Source organism: Thalia democratica, chromosome 9, assembly GCF_965202585.1.
Source record: "Thalia democratica chromosome 9, ktThaDemo2.hap1.1, whole genome shotgun sequence".
NCBI lineage: Eukaryota > Metazoa > Chordata > Thaliacea > Salpida > Salpidae > Thalia > Thalia democratica.
In genome coordinates, this window is record NC_139173.1 from 26057287 (window position 1) to 26070517 (window position 13231).

Below are 13231 nucleotides of genomic sequence, written 5' to 3' on the forward strand. Positions count from 1 at the left end.
GTAGCTGCTTAAATCAACTGGTGGTCCTGATTACTTTAGATATGTAGAAACATAACTTTCAACAAACTACTAGAGTTGTTAAAGGTCAGTAAGTTGTCTCATATCTAGTTAAAACAAGTACCTTTTACTTTGAAAACTAGAATAATAAATTACTTAAAAAAGTACAAGCAGTTACTTTTTTGTGTTTTACCAAGTTTCAACCAATGAGCTGGTTTGTTTTGTGTGTTTATGTTTTGAATTGAAAATGTTTCTTGAATATGCTAAACAGAAGTTAGCTTTGAAAGAAGGAATATGTTATTTTACTTGAAAAACACATCTGTAATTTTTTGTCTTGAACAACCATTTTTGTATTCATTTATGTATTCGTAACTTTTTAAAACGTGTTACATGGCTTCAATTGCAGTTAAGTTGATAAGAAGAACTCGTTTAAAAAGTTAAAGCTCGGTTGTGTTACTAATAATCAACAACAACTTAAAATAAAGTTACAACTAAGTTTTTGCATGTTATAAGTGATATACATTTTTGTTTAAAAAGATGATACTTTTTTGTAAGCACTTATTTATTGAATGTTTCAACAGAACTTCAGCAAATGAATAAAAACAAGTGTTTTGTACAAAAAGTATTCAGATGAAAAATCTTACGGACAACAAAATCAAGTTAGTTAAACATCTTTTACAAACCATTTGATTACAAGCACTACTACTGTTTTTAGACTAATGCAATGCTTTTTCTACAATATAACGAGTTACAAGTTTATAAAGTATTTGAAACAAAAAAAAAGTGTGTTCATTCAAGTATATGAGTTTTTAATTTACACAAATAAGAATTTATTTGTACTAAGCTTATATTCTTGTACTTTAAGTAAACATGAACAGCTGGTTCTATTCAAATGGTGGTCCTGAAAAGGACCGGTTGTTTAGCGTTTATTTTGAGCTGGTGTATTTGGTAACAGCTTTAGTTCCTTCTGAAACTGCGTGCTTTGACAACTCGCCGGGGAGCAAGAGCCTGACAGCAGTTTGAATTTCGCGGCTGCTAACAGTTGACCTCTTGTTGTAATGAGCCAAACGTGAAGCCTCTGCTGCAATGCGCTCGAAGATGTCGTTGACAAATGAGTTCATGATTCCCATTGCCTTGCTGGAAATTCCGGTGTCGGGGTGCACTTGCTTCAAAACTTTGTACACATAGATGCCAAAGCTTTCTTTGTTCCTCCTCCTTCGCTTCTTCTTGCCGTCGACCGGAGCGGTCTTGGCTACTGACTTCTTCGCGCCTTTGGTTGCTGTCATGATGATGTGTGGACTTCTGTCTCGGCGCCAGTTTATATGCTGAAAAATTATGCAAATTAGCAGTTTCCTATATTGTACTATTTCGTTACGGACGTATTTTAAGAGAAATATGAAAAATTGGTAAGATTTTTTAGTTTTACTTTTTGGCCGCTTATTAATTTCATACAGTGTCTTTTTATCCCGATTTGGCCACTGGCGGCGCTATTGAGTAAACCACCACGTCCCCACCTACCACCCTTAAAGTTTAGTTGTTTATGAATTCATGAGTTTTACCTTAAAAATGTTAAAGTTCATGTTACGTCACTACTTTATAATATTTTTTGAGAAAATTTTACATATTAAAGTTGTAAAACTGTAAATTATTATAAATGTACATGTAATTTATTACTTTAAAAAAGCACTACAAATAAATCTATATTTAACGTAATTCTAAGCAAATCTATGTTTTTTCAAGTTTGTAATTAAAGTTAAAAATGCATAACGTTTACAGTTTTTACCTTTAATTATAAACTTTAAATTAAACCAGAAATCTTAAAATCATTCACCTAGCTTTAATAAGTAACATTTAAAGAAAATGTATATTCATACTTGTTTTAAATAGGTTGTACAATAATCTCATTCTTTAGGGCTTATTAACATTTCAAACAAATTAGTATCTATAACACACCTACAAACAAAAAGTAGTCCAATTAAACGTCTCATTTGAGTTCTATTTAAAAAGTTCTATTCAATTATTATTACATTTAAGCTTTCTTAAAAATTTCAATTTCTTAGTCGAAAAACAAGTCTTTAAAACACAATTTACAACAATATTAATCAAAGTTTATTGTAGCGCGAAAAGCAAAAGGATAAGTTCTAAAATAAAAACTTGGTTCATTATAGAACTGATTTAACTGATAGTACTAATAAAAGTTTTTCAAGTAACTACTTTAATACACCACATATTTATTATTTTCTTAAACAACTTGTTTTTCAACTAGGCTGTCATTTATTGATAGAATAAAGTGTTTTATATTATGATATGTTTACTTATATACTATATTAATATTCATGACAACCTTAAATATTTTTGCATTTTTTATAATAAACAAGTAGAATGAGTTTTAATTTGCATTTGTGGTTTATAATAAATTCTACCACAATTTAAAAATAAGGATCTTTTCTACATTTACTTGGCTATTTTAAGACTTGAACAAATTAATCAGCTGTATATATTCTGACATGTTATGTTTCATATAAAAATACTAACATAACTTTTACTATAAAATAAATCTCAGTGAGAACGTAATAAAATATTTTTTTGAAATAAAATCATACAAAGCAAAAATTTTAACTAGAACACCATTTAAAAAATTCATGTCTGTGTCTTTTCTGTTTTTTGTATTAACTTGTTGCTTTAAATAAGGTGATTTAGTTTTTTACTGCTGATTTTTATACTTAAAATAATTATTAAAGCATACTTACAATGGTGTATTTTTTATAACAACTATTATCTTTTTACTGATGTTAAGTATATTTATACCAAAATTTTGTCAAATTAATGTAAAATGTGGTGTGATTTATTTCAAAAATTGTTATCTATAACTAATTTTAGATATTACTAAATAGCTGGAAAGTTACAAAGCAAAAACTTGAATTGGTACCTTTATCATAGCTGTTTCTAAACACAGTTTTATTTATTGTGAGATACATTTATAGACCGTTTGGATTTTTTGTTACCTTTTATGTTTAGTAAGTGTTAACTTTCATAAACGTTAGATTTTTTTATAAGCTGAAACTTAGTATGTCATGGTTTTACAAATTTATTTATAAATAAATTTATTTTATACATCACAACAAATGACAACTATATGATCAATAAAAATTTGGTCTAAAGAACTGTTTTTCTTGACCTTAAGTTTATAAATTGATAATTATATACCAGCTTTTAGTGTGTCAAATTAAAAAGAATTGCCAATAAAAATGCTTAGTGGTTCTCAAAAAGCTGTTGGTTAATAAAAAAAACTATCTGTGCACATTAAATAAGTAATCAAATGTTTGTTTTATACAATGCTTTGAAAATAAAACTAAGTTATTTTGTTTTCATTTCGTTTCAAATTTAATGTTGGACCTAGCTACTGGCTAACAAACAAAGTACTATACTATCATAAGAGGGTAACTTGAAAAAATGTAAACAGTATCCATATTTGCTGAGTTAGCATTTATTAATTTTTAATCTATATCAGTTTATTAACCCCTTTTACCTAAACATATAATATTTTATATAATAAATATTTTGTATAATACACAAATTTATTCCTTCATCGGCACCTAAGAAGAGAATGTGTATTGTACGAAGATTGAACAGCACATTGTGTCAAAGAGCTCAAATTATTCAATTTAAAGAATTAAAAAAATATTGAGTCACTTAAAATGTATTGAATACACATTAGATGATGGAATTTTATTTTTTATGGATTGATGTTTTACTGAATGGTAGATCACATAATGGTTAGTGTTTCTTAATTGCATTTTAACAAAAAGTACAATACATAAATTTAAAATATAAGTTTTGTAATCATATCAACTATATCAACAATGTAGTTAGTTTTTAAAATGTACATAATTCAAATGGTACTTAGTTTTGTGTGCCAAATCTCTTTAGTTATTTCAAAGAAAACTGAAGATTAAAAATTAATGTTGTAGAAGCAATTTGTAAGCAAAATGTTTATAAAAATACATAAAGCTGTTTGAATACTTCAGGGTTAATACATGTCAAGCTATGTCATTTTAATTTTGGCAATAAAATGTTAGCTTTTGTTAGTTCAAATGCTTAAATACATGTGAATTATTCAAAGAACTTTAAAAATTTTATTTTTAGACAATATTTTTAATTTCTTACTTGATAAAAACTTGATTTTGTTAAATTAAGGCAATACTGGCAAAATTTCAGGATTTTTCAATGAAAATTCCCAAGATTTTAAAAGAAACTTGAGAGAACTGAGTTTATTTTTTGAAAAGTTTATACAATTTTGAATTTGTTTCCAAATCAACATTTGGTTTTTCTAGCCCAGCACTAGGCTAGCATTCTGAAAGTAAAATCTTAAATATGTCTGTAGTTGTTAAAAAAAAACTAAAAAATCATTTAATAATTGTGCTACAATTAAACCTACAAACTATTTTCATACAATTATAAGCTCAATTTGGTATGCCAATCTAAGTTAAAAAAAAATTTGAGTACAATCCCTGATACTTTCATTGTTCTGTAATACTAGTTATTAAACAACTAACTTATTCTGAGTTCCCTTTTTTAGAATATTTTTTCAAAAGTTTGTTTTTATCTATCATCACAGTTTTATTAGTTAGACCTTTGGGTTCAATTTTTTCTAAGAAATTCTGTTTTTTGTTGCTATAGATTTTTTTTTTTTTTTTTAAGTTCTTTTTTATCATTATAATCTTATTAACTAGACTTTTAGGTGTATTATTATTATTTTAAATTATTTTAAATTATTTTTTGCTTGGCCTCATGTACATTTTTATAAGAATTTGTATTATTGCACTTTAAAATGTCAGAGTCAAGTCACAATCACTGAGTACAATTGTTATTTAATTTATCTAAAAAGTCACAACTCTATAAAGCTTTAAAAAAAAAAATTATCCTAAAATTTAATTAAACATAAGATGTGTTGTTATTATTATTAAAATATCAAATGTAAAACTAAAGTATTGATATTTTTGAACTTAAGGGGCTTAGAATTATTTATTTATTTTTTTTTTGAAAAGCTTTTAATAATTAACATCTATATATTTCTATTGAGTCTAAGCGCATAGAAAATTCTATTTCAGTAAAAATATATTTTCTACTTAAAACCAATCTTTTTCAAATATTTATATCTTAAATGTTATTATTATACTATATATACTATTATTAAAATTTAGATAATTGTTCAAAATATAGGTTTAATTGTTTGCTAACAAAAGATCCTAGTGAAGTAACTTCACTGGAATATAAATAAAAACAAATTATACAGTAATCTTCCTTTATTCTACCAACATATGTTTCTGTGTGTCAACGAATCAACACACTTCAACTGGGTTGTTAATGGGAAAGACAACAGATAAAAATTTAGATATAAATAATCCTTTATTGAAATTTTCAATGCTCAAAACTTTTTCAATTTTTAAAAATAAAAGTTTAGTTAATTTTTGTAATTTCCAAGAAAATTGACAAAAAAAAACTGGTTCATAAAAAATTACTTATAGTTACTTTAAAGCTTTCAAATAAAAACCAATATTAATTTCTTTAAAAATTTTATGTCTTTAATTTACATGATTTCTTAATCTTAACTTGTTCTAAATTTATCAGGGTTCGTGCGCGTCAGGCTAAGTCAGGCTAAATCAGTTTTTTTGAAAAAAGTTGAAAAACGTCAGGCTAAATCAGTTTTTATGTTTAAAAATTTGAGAATCTCAGTTTTTGTCAGTTCAAATGCATGAAATTTTTTTAATTAAGATCAAATTGAGATGTGAATTTATTTCTAAATAAAGAATTAGTTATTAAAGACTAAATCAGTCAGTATTTGTAAAAATAAGTGCTTAAAACCTTTTGTTGAATCTATAAAATGATTTTAAGAGTCTTCATTATTTTGTTTTTAGGAGATTATATACATCATAATTATAAAAATTCCTAAAAAAGTACAGTTTAAACATTACAGTTTAGTTCAACAACTTAGCTGTTTGTCTGAATTTGTTTACATGAGCTTTGTTTTTCAGAGCTTAGTTGGTTAAACTGTTTTAATTTCTAATATAAAGGCTTTATACCAAATACTTTTTAGATTAATACTCTTAGCATTGTTCGTATATTTTATTTTCTGTTTATTCAAAGTTATTAGAGGTATTCACAAGACTAAAACTTAGCTTAAAGATATAAGTTTCATAATTAGTAGAATCATATTTTGCAAGTTAATGAGTTGATAGTAATTTTTATTTTACTCTTTTAAAATGTTTCAGTTTATTATAACCCTCAGATAATTTTACTTAGCAAAATGAAGCTTATTTTAAAATTTAGTTTTTTTATTTAAAAAGTTCAAAATAAGTGATAAAAGCATGTTTTTTAAAAACAGGTATATGATAAACTTATTGTAAATTTAACGTTTATATTTTTCAGATTTAGATAATTTACTATATTTAGTTAAGTGATAGCATTATGTCAAAAGTTAATTTGAGACAAACTTATTTCATTGATAGTTGGTTGATAAATCAAGAGTATTCTGAATGGATAAAAAAATGCGATTACAGTAAATTAGCTTTCTACTGCAACTGGTGTTGTAAAAAAATCATGCTCTCTAATAATAAGCTATGGTATGAATTCATTGAAGCAGAAATTATAATGACCAGTTAAAAATATTCAAGTTGCTGAGTAAGCGATTGATAGATGTTGAAAAATAATTCATTAAAATTTTTATTTCTTTAAAAATAGTTTTGGGAATACTTTTATTGCGTTAATTTGCTAATTAAGACCCCCCGATACCCAAAATGCCTTCTGAAGGTGATTTTTTCTACTTTGAAAAAATGTCAGGCTAAATAGATCTCTGTCAGGCTAAATGAAAAGGAATTTCGCGCACGAACCCTATAAATACAAAAAAAGGACATTTAAACATGCAATTTAAAATACCACTTATTAATTCTTAAATGAGTTCTAAAAAATATGTGTCTGAACATTAAGTTACTTATCAGAGTACCATTTATGAATAGTAATTTTGAAGTTGTTTGCATAATTAAGTATCTTTTATAAAGCTAAAGACAGATTATAAACTTAAATATCACAAGCTCATATAAAGTACACCCAGTTATAGCTTTTAAAAAAACCAATTTGGCCACTAAATTTTTAAGAGATTTTGAAGAGAGTTTTTTTACCAAAAAAACAAAAGTATTTCTTAAAAAGTTCTTTAAAAATTTACTGTTTAAATTATTTTTATTAACTAATTATTTTTTTCTCATTTTTCTAATACCCTGGTACCCCTAACCTTTACCCTTGGTCGGTAACTTAGTTTTTTTATTTTATTAATAGTTTTTTTTATCACTGTACCCTTACCCTCAGTCAGTAGCTTTTTTTTTAATACAATTTATTTATTATTAATTAGTTTTTTTATTCAATAATTTTATTTAATTATTTTTTTATTTCTAATAAAAATTCTTTATTTATTGCATTTATCAATAATAAGGTTTGACAATTTAGGCAAAAGAAAACCTGGAATTTTAAACTAGTTTTACATGTTAAATAATAAAATTTCAATTATATATCAAAATCTATCTTAAAGATAGAAAAAATATTTGTATCATCTAATTTTTGGTAGCTGTCAAGTTTGCACAAACATACAAAATTGCACAAGGGCACAAAATTGCTCAAAGACACTTTTGCACAAGGGGATAAAGTATGTAAGATAAAGTTGCACAAAGATAAAATTGCATAAAGACACTTTTGAAAAAGCAGGCAATTTTGCACAAAGACATTTTTGAACGGGTTGAATTTTTTTTTCTTTCTATCACTGTTACCCTTGGTTGCTAACTTTTTTTTTTCTTTCTATCACTGTTACCTTGGTCGCTAACTTATTTATTTTTTCATTATTATTTTTTTTATCACTGTTACCCCTAACCCTTGGTCAGTAGCTATTTTTTTCCTTTGGTTTTTTGTTTATTTATATCTTAGTTTTTTCTGTTTATATATATATTTCTGTTTGTTTACTCTTGTGCAAAAATGATCCTTGGTGCAAAATTGTACAATTTTGTGCGCTAGTTCAACTTTGTCTTTGTACAATTTAGTCCCCTCGTGCAATTTTGACCCGTTCCCCTAATTTTATCTGTAAACACATAAAAAGTAGCTTTACAGTATCTTTTTAGTGTTGTTATACTATTTAAGAAAGTTTTTTTAACTTTTGTTTAATTTTACTTTATAACTATAACTATATACTAAAAATGAATCAAAAAACTTATTTAAGGTGTTTATTGAAAATATTTACTAAAAACCTTCAGCAATCCTGTATTTAATTAGCCAAAAAAATTACAGTCAAACTATATTTCATTAAACTTTTTGGTTATAACTTAATTTTATAAAAGATATTAGTTATAAATGGAAACTAATTTAACATTGCTGTAGACAACTTTATTTTTATGTATACTTGGTATCTAAAGGCAACATATAATAAAATGTAAGACTAAGACCATAATGGAAATCTAAGTGGAGTTAGTTAATTTAATTAACTTTATTTTGCTTTTTAGAGTTTAAGCTAAGCTACAAGGTACTTTTTACAGATTTTTGAAATTAGTTTTTGAGGTAACCTATTAGAGTCAGTAGGTCCTTACGGAGAAAAATATTAACACAGTGTATAAATGAAAATCACAAAAAATCTATCTCCTACGTTTTTTGAGATAAGTACCTTAGTTTTAGGAAGTATTCCTTTATAGTTTTCATCTTTTGAACATTAAAGATATTTTTGAATAAATAAACATTTTATGAATAAAACACCAAAAACTATTTTTTGTGTAAAAAAGGAACCTTTTCAAATAAAGGAAATTAGAAAATTTCCTACATTCAAATAAAAGTTTTTAAAGAAGAGCTTGCAAAAGTTTGAAGAAGATTGACTTAAAACTGTGCAAGGAGATAGACTTTTGACTTAAGTTTTCTTTTTTTGTATTTCTGAATTGATCCTCCCATAAGGTACCATAAGGAACTTGCCAACTCTGACCTCCTGTATCTTTAAAACTAGCTTAATTTTTTTTTTGAATGTAAAAAGTATTTGGTAGCTTATATAGAACTCTACAAAGTTTGACAATACTTAAAAAGTAAGTTGGACCAAGCTGTTAAGCTATAAAAAATAGTAATAAATAACAAGCTATATTAAAAATTTGTTTAAAAAAATATTAATTAGTTTGTAAACAAATAAAACCTTTTTTCAGGGTACTTATTTTGGAAGATGTAAATATTTTAACTTTAATTAGCCTATGCTTGTTGATTAAAACATATTTTACTTATGTCGTATAAAACTTATTCCTAATTTAAATTCCAGTAGTACTTTTGATTTTATGGTAGTAAATCAAATAAAAAAATATTTTGAAATTTAACAAATAAATTTAAAAGCAAGTAAATTAAACTACTTGATAAGTTAAAAGTTTTTTAAGACTTAATATTTTAGTAAGTCTAGAAAATCTTAAAAAGTATTAAGCTAAATTCGAATAAAAGTGAAAAAAAATAATGCTAGATAAAATAAACAAGATAATTTTTAAAAATTAAGTTTTATATAAGATTTTATGTTTAAGAATTATTATTACTTCTAAGCCATTGTTACCTGTTTTACTCAAACTATAAATGTTTTGTAATTATTATTTTTAAACTAAAAACCTGTTAGCAATTTTGATTAAAATCTTTAAGTAATAATTTAAACAATAATACACAACTTAATTAAAACATATTAAATTTCAAAGTATTTTGATAATTAGAAAGTCATATACAGTTAAATTATATTAATTTTTGAATTTATTTATTTATTCAGGTATGATGGATTCTTGAGACTTAAATGAAGCCTTCCATTACTACCATCAAGTTTTGTTACATTCAATCTGGGAAATTTTGTGAGAAATAAGCAGTTATGTGTAAGTTATTTTTTTTGTATTGACTAAATTTGTGCTATTGAAAAAGAATACTAATTATTAACAAAAAAAAAAAATGATATTCTGTCATTGATTTTTTTACTTGTGTTGAAACAATTTAGAAAAATCACTTTGTTTTTTTTGATAAAAATGTTATTATTTTATTTAAAATTTATTTTTACTGATATAAAAAACAATTCAACAAAGTTTCAGCTTTTGTTGTATTTTATAAAAAAGTAGTTGTTTTAATTAAATCCAAAAAAAAAAGATCATTAAAATTTAAAAAGTGTATAAAACAGAAAATTTTTAATATACATAATGTTTTTAATTTATTTAGTTAAGTTATATTTATATAGTTGTAAACAGTTTTGCTGATGAGAAATTTCTATATAATGATATAAATTTATTTTTATCATTTTTTTTTTAAATTTTGTTATTTTTAAGTAACATACAGTTATGCTTTTATATTATAGATATAAACAAAATGTTTGTATGGCGAGCACATATACTTTTTGATATTTTAGATAGTTTTACTTAAACTTAAATTTATTTTTACTAATTTAAAAGAGTAAATTATTTCATGCATTATGTTTATAGTACGGCGCTCAATTTTTTTTTTAATTTATCATAAATTGTTTATATACCTTTGATGTTTAGCGACTTATGTAGACATAATTTTGTTTAACTTATTCTTTTATGTAAAATAAAGAATTTATTGTTACTTTAAAACATTAGAGCTGCTATTTTTTCGAATTTTTTTTGGTAATGCTGTTTGATTTTATAATAATTATGTTTTAGTTTAGCGGAATTAAAATATTTGGAAATAATTCTTGTAATCAAAACTTGTACCACATCTTTTACTGTCATATTTCAAAATTAGTATGTCCTAAATAAAGCATTTATTTTTATTACAATTTTGCTGTGCAGCAGATAGCTTAAACAAATCTGCAGTGCTTCAAATTTCTTAAAATAACACTTTTGATTTATACATCCATAAGAACGTTGCTTTAGTAACTTAAAGTTGAATAAATTGTAGTTAAGGAATTTAAGAAATGCACATTAAAGGGCTGCCCCATACTCAGAATACTCAAACTAGTTTATTTGAAATACTTTATGAGATTAAGTTTCTATGACTAGATTGGTTTAAACATGAGAAACTCACAGTAGTTGGTTTTTTTAAACTGAGGTGAAAAATAGTTTTATGTTATAACTTATATGTAGATTTATTTTTTAATCTTTTGTTAACTTGTATTATTTCTTTTATTTTTGTTGAATTTATAAATTTGATTTAAATTAACCCATAAATGCTCTGCTTTGCAGCTAACTTTACTTAAAATATTTTTTTTTACTAGAAACTAGAATACTATAATTATGAATTAATTGTTGATGATAGCAATAGTAGTTTAGGTTAAGAAGTAATTTGTGTTACAAACTTATTGTAGTTTGTTGTTTTGTAAAAAAAGACATTTTCTTTGTGTTTCTTTTATATAAATATTTTTTTATTTGTTTAACCAACAGATTTAGTTGTTTGTAATATATTTTGAAGGTATGGTGTAGAACTAATATAAAAAATAAACTTGATTGCTCTGAATTCGTTTAAACACTTTTTAAAACCTTTAATTTTTATAAGATTTTTGGAAACTTTTATAAAGTAATGCATAAATGATTTTATGTTAATATAGTGCAGAGGTTTCCAAAGTGGGTAATTTTAATTATCAAGAAGCAAAAAAATAAATTGATAATGAATGTATCGTGGCAATGTTTAGCAAAGAGGGGAAATTGTATTTTTAATTTCTGCTAATTTAGCGATTATGAAAATGAAACTCAGATGTAGAATGTACAAGTATATATTTGCAGTCATGTTGTTAATAAAAAATAAAGACTATATAAAGTTTAAGGTTAAAGCATATATCTCGGACGCTCAAAAAGTCTTAAGATAATCAATAAACTCAGGCTAGTTTATAACAAATTATAACAGTTTTTGGTGACGAAGGCTTTTTTTTTCTTTTTTTAAAAATAACAAACAAAAAATTTGTTCTAGCTCCACCATAGCTGCTGTGCAGTATTTTACATATTAAGCTTATAATATTAGTTTACAAAATTTGTTTATTTGTTTGTTATATATTATCTTCTGATGAGTAATTCAATTTATCCTAGTAAATATAAAAAAAGCTTCAGTGAAAAAAAATGCACACTTATATATATATCTCTGCCAAGGTTGTTGAAACAATTATCCTTGTTGTTTTAATTTAAGACTTAAATCTAGCTTGGTATGGTTTATAAACGTTTCATGTTTTCTTCCATTTTAATAGTAATTACAGATGTAAACGTAGTGCTAGTTGATTAACTGTATTTTCATATACAACTTACCATGTGCATAAATGTAGCCGAGTAGCAAAATTTTTAGTTAAAATTTTTTTATGGATTTTAAAATGCAAAAAAAACTTAATTTTTTTAAACAATTCTAAAAACTGATAACTCTATGAACATTCGCATACTTAGTACCCAACAGAAAGTGTGTGTATGAGTTTAGACATGTTTAGTTTGAATTGTTTCAACTACATAGTTTTGCTTTTGTTATAAGTTTCTAATTAAAACTTGCAATTAGAAATTTATGAATGAATGAAAAACATTATAAACCCTTCAGCCAATTGAACTACTAAACTTTACAGAGATCAATACAAGCACAAACAAATAATTAACTTAAATGATGCGTATTACAATATTAGTTTGTGGTGTAATATGCGTAATAAGTTCATTGCATAGTTTTTGAAGTTAAATTATGTAAGTACCGAATAGAAAAAAACCTACATAATTTTCCAAGAATAAGTCATGATAATATTTAATTTTGTTTTGTTTAAAACTAACAATTTTTATTATGTTGTAGCATGAAGACGTCTAACAACAACGGAGAAGGAAAATTTGATCGACACCTCGGAACAAAAATTTCTGTCATTACTGTTAGTATTTTAACACACTTTGCGTCCAGCGAAGTTTTAACGTGTATTAGTTTAGCATGAAAAATTTGATACTTAAAACTTTAATGAATTTACTTTGTAATCAATATTTATTAATTGTTATTAAATCATCATTGTAAACATTTGAAATATGTGTAAGCTGTGTTTTAACATTGTTTTTTATTTGATACTTTATTTAAAATATTTTTTCATTTATTTCAATTATTATTCAAAAATTTGTCACTTTTTATCAAAAGTTTTAATTACTGTATAACGTTTTATATTGTTTTTAAAAATATTAATTATAGTATTTTTAGTATTAAACTAAATTGTACAAAGTAAATCTCACAATTTATTAAAATTCACTTG

At 24.5% G+C, this 13231-nt stretch overlaps 1 protein-coding gene and 1 long non-coding RNA gene across 2 annotated transcripts; one reads left to right on the forward strand and one right to left on the reverse strand.

The window, feature by feature from the left end:
• Positions 1 to 923: 923 nt before the first annotated feature.
• Positions 924 to 1283, reverse strand: LOC145845127 (histone H2B 1/2-like). The gene has a single exon (XM_082952549.1). It carries the CDS (start codon positions 1281 to 1283, stop codon positions 924 to 926), a length of 360 nt encoding a protein of 119 aa, XP_082808675.1.
• A 2400-nt stretch (positions 1284 to 3683) lies between these two features.
• Positions 3684 to 13126, forward strand: LOC145844609 (uncharacterized). The gene is made up of 3 exons (XR_014370298.1): positions 3684 to 3773; positions 9809 to 9908; positions 12793 to 13126. It is a non-coding gene; the product is annotated as an uncharacterized LOC145844609 (long non-coding RNA).
• The last annotated feature ends 105 nt before the right edge of the window (positions 13127 to 13231 follow it).